The 16,730-nt window shown below is 47.0% G+C and overlaps 1 protein-coding gene across 1 annotated transcript in view; it reads right to left on the bottom strand.

Moving 5' to 3' along the window:
• The window catches only part of Gnb4 (G protein subunit beta 4), a 61,574-nt gene that overhangs the window by 6,749 nt on the left and 38,095 nt on the right, over window positions 1-16,730 (bottom strand). Inside the window, exons 6-10 of the mRNA XM_008838662.2 lie at window positions 11,060-11,123; window positions 9,262-9,424; window positions 7,899-7,965; window positions 7,596-7,797; window positions 2,582-2,798 (exon numbers count right to left, since the gene is read on the bottom strand). Of these exons, the coding sequence (XP_008836884.1) occupies window positions 2,582-2,798; window positions 7,596-7,797; window positions 7,899-7,965; window positions 9,262-9,424; window positions 11,060-11,123 (713 nt within the window). The remainder of the gene's footprint in view (window positions 1-2,581; window positions 2,799-7,595; window positions 7,798-7,898; window positions 7,966-9,261; window positions 9,425-11,059; window positions 11,124-16,730) is intronic.

Genomic DNA, 16,730 nt, shown 5'->3' with positions numbered 1-16,730 from the left:
TCACTCCATCCTGTGCCCAGACGAAGATGGGGTGATGTCTCCTGACTAGAGGAAGCAGCTGAGACTGGTGAGGATGGGGACTAGGGCTCCCTCAGGGATTGTGACTCTGCTTTCCACTCGAAGTCAGTCCTGGAACTGGCAGTCAGCTTTTCCACTCCAGTAGGAAAGATGAAGTTACAGGTAGGGGCCAAGGCTGGTTCATGGAGAGGAGGCCAGAGATGTCGGGACGCACGCAGTGGTGAGCTCTTGCCCTGAGTTCCCTCCCTAGCATGGAGGAAAGATTCATGTGTACATGTGTGTGCACCTACATAAATGCACATGTGTGAATGCATATATTCATGTACAAGTGTGTATATATGTATGTACATGTGTGTATGTATGCATGTGTATATATGCAGGCATGTGTATGCACATGCAGGCATGTGTATGTGTACATGTGTATTTGCATGTGTACAGATATGTGCATATGCTTGCCTATATGCATGTGTATATGCATTCATGTGTGCATGTATGTGTGTGTGCATATAGTGCACATGTGTATGTACACGTGCATGCACGTCTGTGTATGTATGTGTGTGCACGAACAGGTATGTGTATATATATTATAGGCATGTATATTCTGTATGTGTGTGTACATGTATGTATGTGTAGGTATATGTATGCAAGTATGTCTTTATGTGCATGTGTATGCATGTGCATATATGTACATGTTTGTGTGTGTATGTATGTAGATATACAGGTGCCAGAAGACCCCCCCATATGGCCCTGGCCCTTCCTGAGACAGGCTGCGGTGCCTCATTTTAGGCATGAAAAAGACACCAAGAATCACCAGACACTGAAGGAAATAATTAAAATCTGGAGCAAAGAAGTGGAAAGGGGAACCCAGCATGGAATCGCAGCAGCCATGCTGGGAGAAAGCGATAACCTTGGCGGGCCAAGCCTTCACCCACGGAAATAGAACGGTCACTCTGAAGAGAAACTGAAAACTTAGCGGTTGGAAACAGGATGATTTCTCCAGAACATACGGAAAACAAAACCAGGAGGCAGAGGAGGCTCCCGGGCCTCACACCAGCATGACAACAGGAGTCTGGAAACGGCGATGGAGGAGAAACAACCCAACAAACTCCCATTTCCCAGCACCATAGTAGGAGGCAGCACAGTAGATGGCAAAGGGTCCACTCAGAACAAAGTGTGTGGGTTCATGACTGAGCGGTGCGTTGGAACTGAAAATATGCACCAGCCAGGTGTGGTAGCGCATATCTTTAAATCCCAGCAGCACTTGGGGTAGATTTGAGATAGGAAGACTCTGTCATATATATATACATACATATGTATATGTATGTGTAACTGTGTAGAGATATATATAGATATAGATAGATAGACAGATAGATAGATAACATCTCTATATATCCCCCCAATTAACTCTAGAATACAAAGCTGCATAGCAAAGTGTCAACAAGGCCTAGTATTCCTAACTTGCTGCTCAGTGGTAGAAACTTGAGCCATCATTTTGTGAACAGAGAATGCTGACTGTTTACTGCAGTTCCCTACGTGGGGAAACTGGGAGGTGGGAGAGATGTGGATGCTGTGAGGATGGGTGTAAAGCCAAAGGCTTGTCACAGATGATAGCTGGTCAGTGGAAATGCCTAAAGGCAGAGGAAAAGAAAAAATCAATAGCAATACAGGCACAGTATAGAAAGTTTGCTTTGAGATAGGGGCTTACTGTGTAGCCCAGGCTGGCTTCAAACTTGTGATCCTCCTGTTTATCTCCCAAGTGTTGGGATTACAGGCGTGTGCCTCTACACTCTGCCAATTAACTTGATTGCAGAAAAAACATTTGCTGTGTTTTAGTAACAATCCATACAGAACCATTTGATTCCCTGGGTATAATTTTAAGTAATTAAAAATATATATTTATTATTTTTATGTGTATGAGTGTATTGCCTGCATGTATGTGAGCGCACCCGTATAGTGCAATGCCATGGAGGTCAGAAGACGGATTCGGATTCCCCTGGAACTGGTGTTAAGGATGGTTCTTAGCTGCCATGTGGGTGCTGGGAATTGAACCTGGGTCCTCCTTAACCACTGAGCCATCTCTCCAGCCCCAATTTTAAGTAATTTTAATTAAAATTAAAAACATCAGACAATTAAAAATTTAATTAACCACAGCCCCAGTGTGGTTTGATGTGCCATTTTTTAATACACTGGAGCTTGCAGTGGAGTCCAGATGAAGTTAACAATGTCTCTGAGTCCTGTGTCCTCAAGGTCAATTCCAGGAGGATTAGCCACGGCAGAGACAGTGTTTCCTGTCAGGTTAGAAAACTGTGGCTTAGCCTGGCCTAGGGGTGGCTCGCACATTTCATTCTAGCACTTGGGAGGCAGAAGCAGAGGCTCTCCTGGAGTTCAAAGGCAGCCTGGGCTTCAGAGTGAGACCCTGTCTCAAAATAACAACAGAGCAAACCCAAAAGACAGGAAGGAAGAAGAAAACTGGTCTTTAAGACTAGACTGATTGTCCTCATTACCCATCTTTACACCTGTCTGCTGGGAACCTCTTCCAGCTCCTCAGAACCCAGGCACTCACCTGCCCGGTCGCCTTTGAGCGTGTCCCACACGTTGCAGTTGAAATCGTCGTAGCCGGCCAGTAGGAGGCGCCCGCTTTTGGAGAAGGCCACGGAAGTGATCCCGCAGATGATGCTGTCATGGAAATACAGCAGCAACTCCTGGTCTGCACGGAGGTCAAAGAGTCGGCAAGTGGCGTCATCGGAGCCGGTGGCGAAGGCATAGCCACTCGGGAAGAACTAGAAGGAAAACGGGCGTTGGCATACCAGGAGGCAGAGGGCCTATGTGGCTGCTCGCTGTATCAGTGACTGCTGAGACCTTCTTCTGCTTTGAGACAACGTCTCACTATGTAGTCCAGGCTGGCCTAGAAGTCCTCCTGCTTCAGTCTCCGGAATACTGGAATTACAGGTATATGCCAACACACCTGGCCTAATATTTTTTAGAATTCTGGGCTTTAGTGTAAGAGTTAGGGTTAGAGAGATGGCTCAGCAGTTAAGAGCACAGAGGACTGGGATTTGATTCCCAGCACCCACATGGCAGCTAACAACCATCCATAACTCCACTTCCAGGGCACCTGACGCCTTTTTCTGACCTTTGTGGGCATTGCACAACATGGGTGCCCTTACACACAGGCAGGCCATACACTCACACACATAAAATAAAAATAAATAAAAAAGAGGGCAGAATAACATATGAAAAGTATACAGTCCACTGTTGAGCACAGTGTTAACAACACCGGCTGTGGCCCTCCGCCCCGCTTACTAGAACATTCCAGTCACAGAGAACCAGGAGCAGTGGGCTGCACTTCACTGTGCTGGGGGCATGATCTGAGTCCACACTAACATTAGCATAAGGCAGCGGCCCCTCAGGCGCAGGGAGAACACCTCAGTGTCTCAGGAAGGAAACACCGGCCCAGATCAGAAAGGGGGCTGGCCCGACCCACAGTTAAATACTGCAACGACTGTTACTAGAGCTGCATTTGTTCTAAAATCCCATTGTGAGACGTGAATCCAAAAGACTTTAGAAAATATAAAACCTGGGGCAGCAGGATGGCTCCATAGATAAAGCACTTGCTGTGCCTTGTGAGGACTAGAATTCTAATCCCCAGCGCTGAGGTAAATGCTGGGTGTGAATGGAAGCCCACCTGCAATCCCAGCATCTGAATGGCAGAGCGGAGTGGGGGTGGGGGGAGCTGCGAGCAAGTTGCCTAGCTACATGACTCACATTGGTGAGCTCTGGGATCAACTGAGAGACCCTACCTCAATGAAAAAGGTGAAGAGTGATTGAGGAAGACACCCAACATGGATATACGCAAGTGCACACACGTGCAAACACACACACCACATATACACAAGCTATATATATATATTCCCACTCTACTAGGCACAAAGTGAGCAGTGAAGAGACCTACGAGCAGCCTCAGTGTATGGGGATCCCTTGAGTAGGTACTATATGCCCCACACATTCTCTAGACCACAGCAAGGTGGTCGGTTCACAGAGGCTGACACAATGGCTACAGATGGCAGTGTTGGACGTCCTGTGAGGACAGTAGAGCGTATGTTGCTGTTTGTCAATGGAAGGAAGTAGTCTGGGACGCCAGCTAGACACGGGTTCAGAGAATTCACAGCCTCCAGATGAGATTCATGGTAAGCAGAAGAAAGAAATTATGGCTAGCGACCCCTAAACCTTCGGGGAATTTATAAAGAAAAGCACTTCCTATTTGGAGAGCAGCTTGGGCCATCTCCAAGAACCTGGTCACTCAGCAGCAGGCTGTGCTGCACGATGGGCTTCACTGAGACGCAAAGGTGCCATTCTCACACTCACAAATTGGCCAGACAGCCCACTACCCCAGGTAAACCCTCCCAAACCTACCCACATAGTTAGATCTAAATTTCAATAAGAGGTGTTTGGAGAAGTGGGAAAAACATCACTATTATTTATTTGCATTTAGTTAACTAGAAATATATTTCACTGAACCAGGCACATATACTCAAACAACTTACTTTAAGACCCTAGGGTCCAGGGCAGAGTTCCTGTGGCAGGACTTATCAAGCATGCTCCGGGACCAGGGCTAACCCCATAGGAAGAGAGCACAGCCTGGCGACAAGGATTCAGTGAACGGCATAGCGGGGAATTAACAGAAAAATCAATCAACTGGGGCAGCTCCTTAACTATTAGGAAAATTAAGTTTGGAGCTGGAGGGATGCTCAGTGGTTAAGAGCACTGGCTGCTCTTGCAGAGGACCCAGGTTTGATTCCCAGCACCCGCACGGTGGCTAACAACTGTCTGTAACTGCAGTCCAGGAGATTCGACGCCCTCTTCTGACCTCCTCGGGCATTGCCCTGCCATCTGCAGCCATTTTGTCAGCCAGTGTGAACCGACTACCTTGCTGTGGTCTAGAGAATGTGTGGGGCACACAGTACCTGCTCAAGGGACCCCTCACATCCAACTGCACTCCAATGTTCAACTAAGCAGGAAACTATTATGGTTTGGCTTCTGAACTTAACGTTCTAAATAGGATGAGAAAAAAAAATTTTTTTTTGTCTTTTTGAGACAGGGTCTGCCTGTAGTCCCAGCTGACCTGAACTTACTATTGTAGACCAGACTGGCCTTGAACTCACAGAGATCTGCCTGCCTCTGCCTCCCAAGTGCTGGGACCAAAGGCATGCGCCACCACGCCCAGCCACAGATGAGAAATTTTATCACTACTAAACATAACTAAAAACGGCAAATGTAAAAGTTGGTCATGATTCCACCTAAGAAAACAAACTGATATAATTGTTTTTTTTTTTCTTTTTTTAAAAGAAAAGGTTTCACTCTGTAGCCCAGACTGGCTTTGAGTTTCCAGAGATTCTCCTGCCTCTGCCTCCTGAGTGCTGGGACTAAGGCATGCAGCATGATCACACCCTTATACAGCATCTTCCTTGGGACATTTCATTTCAAATGCAAGTCTTGCAGCCGAGTGAGTGTGGTAGCACACAGCTTTAATCCCAGCACTTGGAAAGCAAAGGCAGGTGGATCGCTGTGAGTTCAAAGCCAGCCCAGGCCACCTAGGGCTATACATTTAGACCCTGTCTGAACAAAACAAACACAACAAAACAAAACAGCAAGTCTTACTACATAGTAGTGATATCTTAATAAGGATGGTACTTAATCCCCCCACCCCCACCCCAACAAACAGAAAACTAAAGAGGAAAAAATATCAATCACTATAGATTGACTATTTTAGGGGCTTGGGAGATGGCTCAGTGGGTAAGAATACTTGTTCTGTAAGCACAAGGATCTGAGGACCCGAGTTTGAATCCCCAGTACCCATGTAAAAAGCCAGGATGGTTGAGTGAGTCTGTAACCCCTACACTGGGGGCAGAAACAAGCTGAGCCTGAGAACTTGCTGGACCCGTAGCCGAGCTAAAGAGGCAAGCTTCCAGTTCAGTGAGAGACCCTGCCTCAAGACAGTAAGGTAGAGAGAAGTAGAGGAAGGCACCCAATGGCCTGCTCTGGCCTCTGCTTGTGTGCACATAAGCTGTGTACACCCCCATACTCACGTGCATGTGCCACACACATGCAATCACCCGTTGTGGGAATGACTTTTATAAATGGGCATAATCTGGACTAATGACTTGTAATTAACTCCAGCAAAACCACTGCTCTCCTGTCTAGGACAACCTCAGTTTGCTACTCCACCCAGAAATAATGAATGAATGTGGGTGTGCTTGAGAATTAACATGTCAAAGTGCTGAAAGACAGCAGACTATCTCCACTGGTCACAGAGGAGACTGGGAAGGATGCGTGATCTTGGGTGAATGAGATATTCTAGAACTAGGGATGAAAAGACAGGACTCTCTGTTAAGATGTACTCCCCCACTTGAAGCTGGAGAAACCATTTTGAATAAAATTATGGGTGTCCAGACTCAGGACACAGTACTGGGGATGTAGTTCCAGCAAGACAGTTCCACCAGCATAGTTCTAGGACACAGACGGTTCCCAGGGGTATCTAGGGAACGAGTGTCCTCTGTGGTTGGGCCCACTCTTAAAAACAAAATTTAAGAGTTAGGTGCTGGGAACTGGAGAGATGGCTCAGCTGTTAAGAGCAATCACTGCTTTTGCAGAGGAGCCAGGTTCAATCCAGCACCCACATAGTTGCTGACAACCCTCTGTAACTCCAGTTCCAGGGGATCCAATGCCTTCTTCAGACCTCCAAGGGTCAGACAATTTGACATAAGGGCATAACACAGGTGCACTCACATACATACAGGCAATACACTCTTACACATAAAATAAAAATAAAATATTAAAAAGTTAGGCTTTTATTTGTTCAGGTAATTGTATTGATGGCTCAGTAATACTTCAGCCCATCACACGCACACACACACACACACACACACACACACACAATTTAAAATAATAGTAACAATAATAAAAATAAATCCACTATTTTGGCAAACTAAAAAGGAAAAACAAAGCAAAATTAAAAGCCATGAGCACCTGCCCAGCATGCATGAGGTCCTTGATTCAATTCTCAGCAACACACATGCACACACACACACACACACTTAAAAAAATCTACTTTAAAAACCTTAGTAATTACAAATGGTGATGATGACAGACAGAGAGCTGAATACATGCTGTCACCCTTGGCAGGCTGACCTGGGGGCTAAGCATCTGCGTTCTCTGACATCTCACTCAAGACAACATCTGTCCATTCCTTTTGGGAATAAGCTAGTATTTCTTCCAAAAATAAAGACTTAGATGGATGGATTAAATTAAAAAAAATCAAACCTATTATTTGAGGATTTGACCTAAGGGCTTATTAATTATAAGAATCTGTCAAAGCCATTTGTTAGAATTGTGTCATGTCCAGCACTTTTAGCTGCATGGTAAATTTTTGGTTGGTGGAGGCAGGAAGATCAGAGGATCAAGGTCATCCTCAGCTACATAGCAAGTTTGAGGCTAGCCTGGGCTTCATGAGACTCTGCCTCCCTCCCCACCAAAGAAAGCAGAAAAACAGTCAAAGAAAGGAAGTGCTCTTCACTTACACTGACGGCGTTAATGTCTGAGACGTGTCCAGTGAAAGACTGTCTGCACATTCCATCTCGGACATCCCAGAGCTTCGAGGATGCATCGCAAGCACCGGAAACGAAAGTCCGGGCATCGGGACTCAGAGAGAGACTCATCACGTCTCCGGAGTGCCCGGTGAAGGTGGTGGTCTGCTGTGCAGTTTCAATGTCCCACAAAGCACTGAAATAAGTGAACGGAGACCGGAGGTGACCACACCGCTTCCTGCGTAACTCTCTGGTGTCCGCTCCTCCTAGGTCAGGGATCTTCCGGAATAAACTTACCAAGTCGTGTCTCCTGAGCTTGTAATGATCTGTCCATCATCTAAAAATCGGCAGCAGGACAAGTATCCTGCAGAGAGAGGAGCAAACGTCAGGACCTCATTGATCCACTGACACAGAGGATTTATGAATATACAGCTGGGGCCGGGCATGGTGGCCCACGCCTTTAGTCCCAGCACTGGGGAGGCAGAGGCAGGCGGATCTCTGTGAGTTCAAGGCTAGCCTGGTCTACATACTGAGTTCCAGGACAGCTGGGGCTACAGGGAGACCCTGTCTCAAAAAGACAAAAAACAAAAACAAAAAACAAATATACACCTGGGTAGCAAGTCTTTATCAGCAGATGTGCAGACCTGCTCTAACGACTTCATTACATGCTGGCCGCTCACAGTGACCACGTTGAGCATGCCAGCCCTGGTCACCCTCACCTTCCAGGGGTGTCAACCTTTGGTGGTGTGACACGTCATCATCTATTTAGAACTATGCAACTGAATTACAGTAAGTCAGTCAACAAACCACTCCAAACTCTCACACTGTTTTCAGTATGTTTCTGATCTTGTGTTGGTCACATACCTAACTGACCTGGGCTGCATGTGGTCTGCAGGCTGCGGGCTGGACGTGCCAGAGAGGAGTGCCTTTATAACAGTACCTGGAACCCAAGGTGGCAAGGCAGGGCCCAGAATACTGTGAGAAGTCAGAACCTCGTCACTGAAGGCTTTGTGGGATGTGGCTTTGGGGGGCTTAGCATCCACCAATGTAGCTGAACCCAGAAATGGCAGGGAAATACCATCGTGAAGGCTCTAGAAATGTGGTCAAGTAGATTCAAAAATATAGATGGGCGGAAATATGAGAGACAGAAACTGAATTCACATCACAGACCAAACTCCACTCCGTGGCTGATGGCGGGCACAGCAGCCAGCAAAGCATCACACCAGAGTGACAGCACCTCCATGCTCCTTGAGAAATGCCTTTAATGATTCGACCAGGCACAGTGGGCAATCCTGTAATCTGCTATGTGTTAGTAGAAAATGCAGAAGACTGTATTTACTTCCTTTTTTACAGTTTTCATGATTAACTGTGGATTGTTTGGTAGCAAGCTTATTACTTTTACAAAAATGATGCAGCTAGTTTTGAAAAGAAAATTAAACGATGGGGGTTGGGGTACAGCCAGAGGCAGAATCCATGTTCAGCAAGGTCTGAGGGCACAAGGTCTGAGGTCATCACCTGTGAGACTGAGTTACTGCTTTCTAGACCATGGCAATTTCTGCCTCCCTCTCTCTTTGGCCAGCTGAGCAGCCTGCCCTGGGTCCTTGGTCAACTCTCAGGAGGGACGGCTGGGGAGGACAAAGCATCGTTGAGTGCGGCTCACCCGTGTGCCCTGGCAGCTCGCGGCTCACCCGCACATTTCCCTCTCGGGTCTTCAGGTTGTAGATGGAGCAGATGTTGTCCAAGCCTCCACAGGCCACATAGTTCCCGGACGGGGCATATGCGCAGGTCATCACCCAGGAGGACCGCAGTGGAATGGCATGCATCTGCCACACCAGCAGCAGGAAAGCATTATGGGAAAGACCAAGAGGATGGTCAGTGAGTCCCTAAACAGGGAGTTCCCAAACCTGTTAATAGTGAAGCAAGGAAACGAGGCTTTTTTTTTTTTTTGTCTTTTTGAGACAGGGTCTCCCTGTAGCCCCAGCTGGCCTGGAACTCACTGTGTAGACCAGGCTGGCCTGGAACTCACAGAGATCCGCCTGCCTCTGCCGCCCGAGTGCTGGGACTACAGGCGTGCACCACCACCATGCCCGGCTGGAAACTAGGCATTTCTAAGAAAAACAAGCCAATAAAAGTTGTGGCTTGAGAATAGCAGAATGTGAGTGAGACAGGCCACGGACTCCATGTACTTTCTGTATCATCAAATCATCTGGACTTGAGGTGTTCTTTTTAGAAACAATTCTACCAATCGAAGTGAGGCTACAAAGATGGTTTGATGCTAATGTAGACACTGGGAAAATTATGTGAAAAATGTGAGTAAAGATTTTGGTGAAATTCTTTTTTTCTTGTATATTTCTTACTGAATTTTTGTGTATTTAATACACAAAATCTTAATCATCTTTACACCTCTTTTCCTGTCGGTACCTTCCAGGAGCCCCAACTGGATTTCATGCATTCTGTCATTTATGTGAAGGCCTACTGAGTCAAATTAGTGTCCCCAGATGCCCTTCAGTACAAGTTCATGCACTGGAGTCTAGTCACCCTATCTAGAGTCCCTCCCTTAACGAAGATCAGCTCTTCCTCACCCAGCAGCGATCGGCTGTCCACAGTTCTTTGGCTAAGATTGAGGTCTGCTGCCCATTTCCCCGGTTCTGGGCTGGGTTTTTGTCTGCTTGAGTTTGCGTGGGTCTTGTGCATGCTGACACCATGGCTGTAGGTTTGTATGAGGAAGGCCCCAGAGCCTGTAAGACTCTGTATCCATGTGGTCATGCACCTCCTCCCTGGCTCTTACAATCTTTCTGCCCCCTCTTCCACAATGGTCCCTGAGCCCTGGATAGGTGAAGTTTAAAATGGGAGTCCTGTCCAAGGGCCCACACTCTGCAGACTCTTATTCTCTACACTTTGGCCATTTGTGTCCCTTTGTGTTCATGGTCATCTGTTGCATGAGGGAGTTTCATTGATGAGAGATGAGAGATGGATTAGTGTTTTCTCTACCCGCTGTTCCACTATGTTGCATGAGCCTTAAGTGTAGAGGTTCCATTGTAGATGTGTCACTTAGGGTTGGGTATCTCACAGGCACTTATTCTATGTGTGTGACCAGATTTTGGTAAAATTTTTATTAGTGCTTAAAATAAGAATTTCCCACATCCTAACACTGAACTGTAGGTGGGAGGGAACTGGGGCTACAGGGAGACCCTGTCTCAAAACAACAACAACAAAAACAAATAAAAAGAAATCCTACCTTGGAGAGATGGCTCAACAGTTAAGAGCACTGGCTGCTCTTGCAGAGGACTTGAGTTTGATTCCCAGCGCCCACACGGTGGCTAACAACTGTTTGTAAATCCAGTGCCAGGGTTTCTAATGTCCCCTTCTGACCTCTGAGGGCATTGTATGGCAGGGGTGTATTCAGGCAAAACACTCACACACATAACATAAAAAATATCTTTTACAAGGAACCCTACCTTATTGGTCGTGTAACTGTCCCAGATAATCAACTTTCCATCTTGGGAAGCACTGAGGACTGACCTAGAGGAGTGAGCACGGAGAGGACATCGAGAGAAGCAGGAGCTAATTAGTAATGCACCACGTGAATGCAGGACAGTTCAGAAAACACTTTTTCTTTTCTTTTTGGTCTTTTCCAGACAGGGTCTCCCTGTAGCCCCAGCTTGTCTGGAACCACTATGTAGACCAAGCTGACTTCAAATTCACAGAGATCCACCTGCCTCTGTCTCCCAAGTCCTGGGATTAAAGGCATGCGCCACCATGCCCAACAAAAACACTTTTTCTAATAAAGCCTGAATACTAAAAATGTTCTTCCATTTAAAAATATTATGTTGTGCCAGGCATGGTGACGCATGCCTTTAATCCCAGCTCTCTGGACAAAGAGGCAGGCAGATCTCTGCAAGTTCAAGGCCAGCCTTGTCTACATAGTAAGTTCCAGGCCAGCTGGGGCTACAGGTAGACCCTGTCTCAAAAAGACCAAAAAAAAAAAAAAAAAAACCCAAAAAAAACATTGCATGCCAGAAACTTTAAATAGAAGTTATAATATTTAATCACTGACTAAAAGTGTCTCTGGCTATGATTTGATTTTTCCCCGGTGGCATTTTAATTACTACCAAAGGCTTTGGTAGACATAAGTGGATGGTTTAGTATTGACTGACTTAAGTTTAGTGACTTTGCAGTAGACCGAGACCTAGCACCCACATTTCATCCAGTCTAGGACTCTCACCCCCGAGCCTGTGAGTACAGGGGAGCACTGAGGGTGCTCTGTAGGACACAGCCGGGGGCTGGAGGCCTTGGCCATCTGGTGAGATAAGGCATCATATGTTTATGCAAACCAAGTAAGTGAAAGGTGTCAAGAGTGGCATAAAAAATCATAGGGGTAAAAGACAAACACATTATGACTCATTGCACTAATTAAAGGAGAATGCGTGCAAAATGGAATTTTTTTTTTTTGGTCTTTTTGAGACAGGGTCTTCCTGTAGGCCCAGCTGTCCTGGAACTATGTACACCAGGCTGGCCTTAAACTCGCAGAGATCCACCTGCCTTTGCCTCCCAAGTGCTGGGACTACAGGCATGTGCCACCACACCAGGCAAAATGGAATTTAAGAAATATTTATTATGTGTATGCCTAGGTGTCTATGTGGGGGTATGTGCATATCAGTGTTGAGGCATGAGATCCCCTGGAGCTGGAGTTACAGGCAGTTATGAGCCACCTGAGGCGGGTGCTGCGAGCTGAACTCAACACTCTGCAAAGGTAATGCAGAGTCATCTCTCCAGCCCCGGAAAATGGGATTTTCAGGGTAAAACATAATGTATATCTATGGAGGAACTTAAGAATGATCAATGATAAGAGGGAGGAAAATTCAGGGGTGCCCTGGGACCTGTTAGCCTTTTAGTTACCCAGTTGGGAGAGGGGGAAGGAGGGGCTTCAACCTCAGAAAGCTCAGCTTGATTATTTTATGAACTTGGCTTGGTTGTTGAATTTTCTGTTCTGTCTTGGAATTTCACTTTTTCACTGTGGTATAAAATGTAAACGATTAGTACAGTATAGATTATATAATATACACTGGAGTACATGAAATTGGGTGGGGAGAGGTAAGGGGCTGCAGACAGGAAGAGATCTAAATATGATCAGTTTATTGTATGAAATTTGCAAAAATTCAATAAAATTATAAAAATGTAAAAAATACAAAAAGATGAACACTTCACTCAGCTCCCTTCACTATTGGCAGGTCTACTGTCTAGCCATGTTTACAGAGGGGAGCTCCTAGACAGCCAGCTGGGGAAGGACCAAGGACAATTCTTATCAATGAGAATTGGCATCAGCATGCTGCTGGAGAGAACGTCAGACCACAGACTGATTAGCAGGGTGGGAGGGTGAGTCAGTGTTCTGGTGATATACATATATATATATATATGATACATGTAATTTTTTTTGGTCTTTTTGAGACAAGGTCTCCCTGTGGCCCCAACTGGCCTGGAACTCACTATGTAGACCAGGCTGGCCTTGAACTCACAGAGATCTGCCTGCCTCTGCCTCCTGAGTGCTGGGATTAAAGGTGTGGGCCACCAGGCCTGGCCTTATCTTAAAACTAAAAAAAAAAAAAAAAAATAGAACATCTACTCTAGCTTTGTTGTAAATTATATAATTTTATCTGCCCCTGAAGGGCCAGAATGCTGACTCCATTTTGGCTAGCTTCTTCAGACAAGCCTGGACAAGCTCAGGCATATTGTAAATCTTCCCAGTTGCTACCCCCCCTCACCCCAGGAAGTTATAAATTAAGCAAGCCCTGGACATGTAAAAGCCTTATAAGGTATGGACAAAAACTTCTGGCTCTAAAAGATTTCAGTCAGCACATTCCAATGCCCTGAAGACAGCCCCTACCAATCAAGACTTCTCCCGTACTCAGGATATGGGGACATCCAATTATTTTAAAAGAAGCTTAGCGCATGCGGGTTTCGGTGGAGTTCCCCAATAAAAGCCCCTGCCTGCTATTGTTTGGGGCCAGACTCCATCTTTGGCTTGTGTAGTCTGTGCCCAGCTAGCCGCCATTTGATTGTTTTTACTTTAAATTCCTGAATAAACTTTTTGTATAATCTTTTTGGTATCTGTGGGAATTATTCTTGATTCTCGAACTCTCACATTTGGGGGCTCATCAGGGATTTGAGACTAGCGATCCCAGACCCACGGAAGCGCTCCACCAGAGCTGGCCTTGGTAAATTGTGCCTGCTTTTGTCTCTGTCTCTGTCTCTCTCTTGCTTTTCAGTAGTCTAGACATCCTGGGGCTCAATGGAGATCAGGTGGACGCACTATTGATCCCAGAGCTGGAGGAGAATGGGGACACCCCAACTCCTCCTCTGATAGGGGGTTGTGTTCCAGCCTGACATGGAATCCAGGCAGGACTGGCTCAGAGTCTCGGCCCAGCCTGATGTGGAATCCGGGCGGGCCAGACTCAAGATTCTTGTCGAGTCTGACATGGAATCCAGGCTGGCCAAATCTTTTTGGGAAAGGGACAGGGGCAGCCTCCTCAGCTCACTCTGCATGTTGTGAGATTTTCATTTCTCCCTCTAGGGAGCTGCCATCTCATACTGTCCTCACCCTCTGCTCGGGGCTCCACCTTGTCTATCGACTTTCCATCCTACTTCTTCTCATTCTCATCCCTCTCCTTACATTCTTTTTTCTTGAAGCTTATCTCATGATGGACCAGAAAGTCTCATCATCTTCAGCCCCCCTTAATCTAGTTCTTAGTCATTTTCAGGACTACAAATGAGCAGCCTCAAACATGTCTGGACTCCTTGTCAGGCCGACCAGCCTCCAGACCCTCTGCACCATCGAATGGCCCTCCTTTGAAGTTGAATGGCCGCCTGAAGGGTCCTTTAAACTGTCTCTCATCTAGAAGGTTCAAGGAGTTATCTTCAGGGAACCGGGCACCCTGACCAGATCCCCTACATCCTAGGTTGGCGATATCTGGTCGTTGGCCCCCCCGACTGGCTGTGTCCCTTATTGCTGCACCCACCATTGGGGCCTAAGGGGTCAGCCACTTAGCTTCCTCTGAAGAAAGTCCAGACCAAAACCCATCGGGTCCCGAATTCCTCTCTTTGGCACCAGAGGAGGATTTACTCCCGAACCCTTATGGGGCCCCATCGAGTGCTCAGGATAGACCTAGAGAGCGCAAGTACTGAGCCTCTTCCTCTTCTTCCAGTTCTTCCCAATCTCTGTCCCTAGCTCCCATGGCTGAGACGGCACCTCCCATAGCCTAACCCAGCCCATTACACACCTGCTTGCAGGGGGAGGGGAGAACTGTACAAGCTCTTCCCCTGTGGGAGATTGGGCCCCCAAGGGAGGACAGAATTGCACCCGTAATATACTTCCCCTTTTCTACTAGTGACCTGTGTAATTGGAAGTTACAGACTCCCTCCTTCACAGAGAAGCCTCAGGCCCTAGTTTCCCTCCTGGATACCATTCTTTTTACCCACCAACCTACTTGGGATGATTGCCAACAGTTATTGAATACCCTGTTCACCACCAAGGAATGGAACCACATTCTTCAGGAATGCAGACATGCAGTCCCTGGAAATGATGGGTGACCAACAGAGAATGAGGACTTGATTATGGCTGCTTTTCCTCTCATGCACCCAATGGAGGGGTGGGACTATAGCACTCATGAAGTTAGGGAACACCTAAACGTCTATCGCCAGATTCTTATGGGGGATCTCCGGACAGCTGCTAAGCGCCTCACCAATTCGTCTAAGGTTAGTCAGGTGATGCAGGGAAGGGGTGAGTCTCCTGGAGTGTACCTGGAGTGCCTCCTAGAGGCTTTCAGAACTTATACTCCCATTAATCCAGAGGCCCCAGAGAATCAGATGGCCATCAATATGGCTTTTGTGAATCAGGCACCTCCAGATATAAAATGAAAACTTCAAAAGCGGGAAAGTTTTGAGGGTGTCTTAGTTTGTTTCTTCACTGCTGTGACAAAACACTCTGACCAGTACCAACTTGGGGAGGAAAGGGTTTATTTGTCTTACATCTCCCAGGTCGCACGCAGTTCATCAGGGAGCCCAAGGTAGGAACTCAGGGCAGGAACTTGGAGGCAGGAGCTGGAGCACGGGCCATGGAGGAACACTGCTTACAGGCTTGCTCCCTTGGCTCCTGCTCAGCCTGCTTTCTTATGCAACACAGGCCCACCTGCCCAGGGGTGGCACCACCCACAGTGGGCTGGGCCCTCCCACACCACTCATCAAGAAGATGCCCCTCAGACATGGCCACAGGCCAGTCCAATAGAGGCAATTCCCCGATTGAGGCTCCCTCAACCCAGGTGTGTCAAGTTGACACTAAAGCTATCCAGCACAATTGACCCCTTGTCAATTTGACACACAAACACATCACTATTAAACCATAAGCTTTCCAATTCTTGTCCCCAAGCTATGATGTTAACATTAATATCACAACATAAGACAGTACAACCTTAAAAACCCCACAGTCCTTAAAAAAAAATCCAATACTTAAAAGTCCATAGTCTCTTTTAAAAGTCTCAACTGTGGGTGGGCTTCTGTAAAATACAAAACAAGCACTGTCTTATTTCAAAGGGAAGAATCGGGCACACCTAAGCAAAACCAAAGTCCAGCAAAGTAGCTCAAGGCTGGACATCTGGGATTCACTCACGATCTTCTGGCTCCAAAGGGTACTGGCAGCTCCACTGCTCTGACTCTGCAGTCCACAGCACACTCAGCTCATCTTGCAGACCCAGGCTAGCTCCATGCCACACCTGCCGCTGTCCTTGGTGGTAGTCCCATGGTCCCGACATCTCCAAAAAGCTGGGGTCGCCACTGAAACTGAGGCTACACCTTCACCAATGGCCTCTTCTTGCCTCCTGGGGTGCAAAGCCTCAGTTTCTCTCCATGACCCCTTCAATTCTGAGGTCTTTGCTGTAACTGAAGCTGCACTTTCATCTATGGCCTTTCCTGGCATCTCAGAGTGCCAAGCTTCAGCTGCTCTGTGACCCCTTCACGCTTTCAACACCAGAACCATGCAGGAGACTCTTACACATTACCAAGTCCTGCTTCCAGCTTGAAATAGAGGTGCGGGTCCCCTCCATGTGCTGACCCTGAGGAAATACCTCCCAGAAGACT

The sequence above is a fragment of the Nannospalax galili genome, unplaced genomic scaffold, assembly GCF_000622305.1.
Source record: "Nannospalax galili isolate Female #2095 unplaced genomic scaffold, S.galili_v1.0 scaffold179, whole genome shotgun sequence".
Taxonomy (NCBI): domain Eukaryota; kingdom Metazoa; phylum Chordata; class Mammalia; order Rodentia; family Spalacidae; genus Nannospalax; species Nannospalax galili.
The sequence above is the reverse complement of the archived record's forward strand: the minus strand, read 5'-3'. Positions and strand labels throughout refer to the sequence as shown.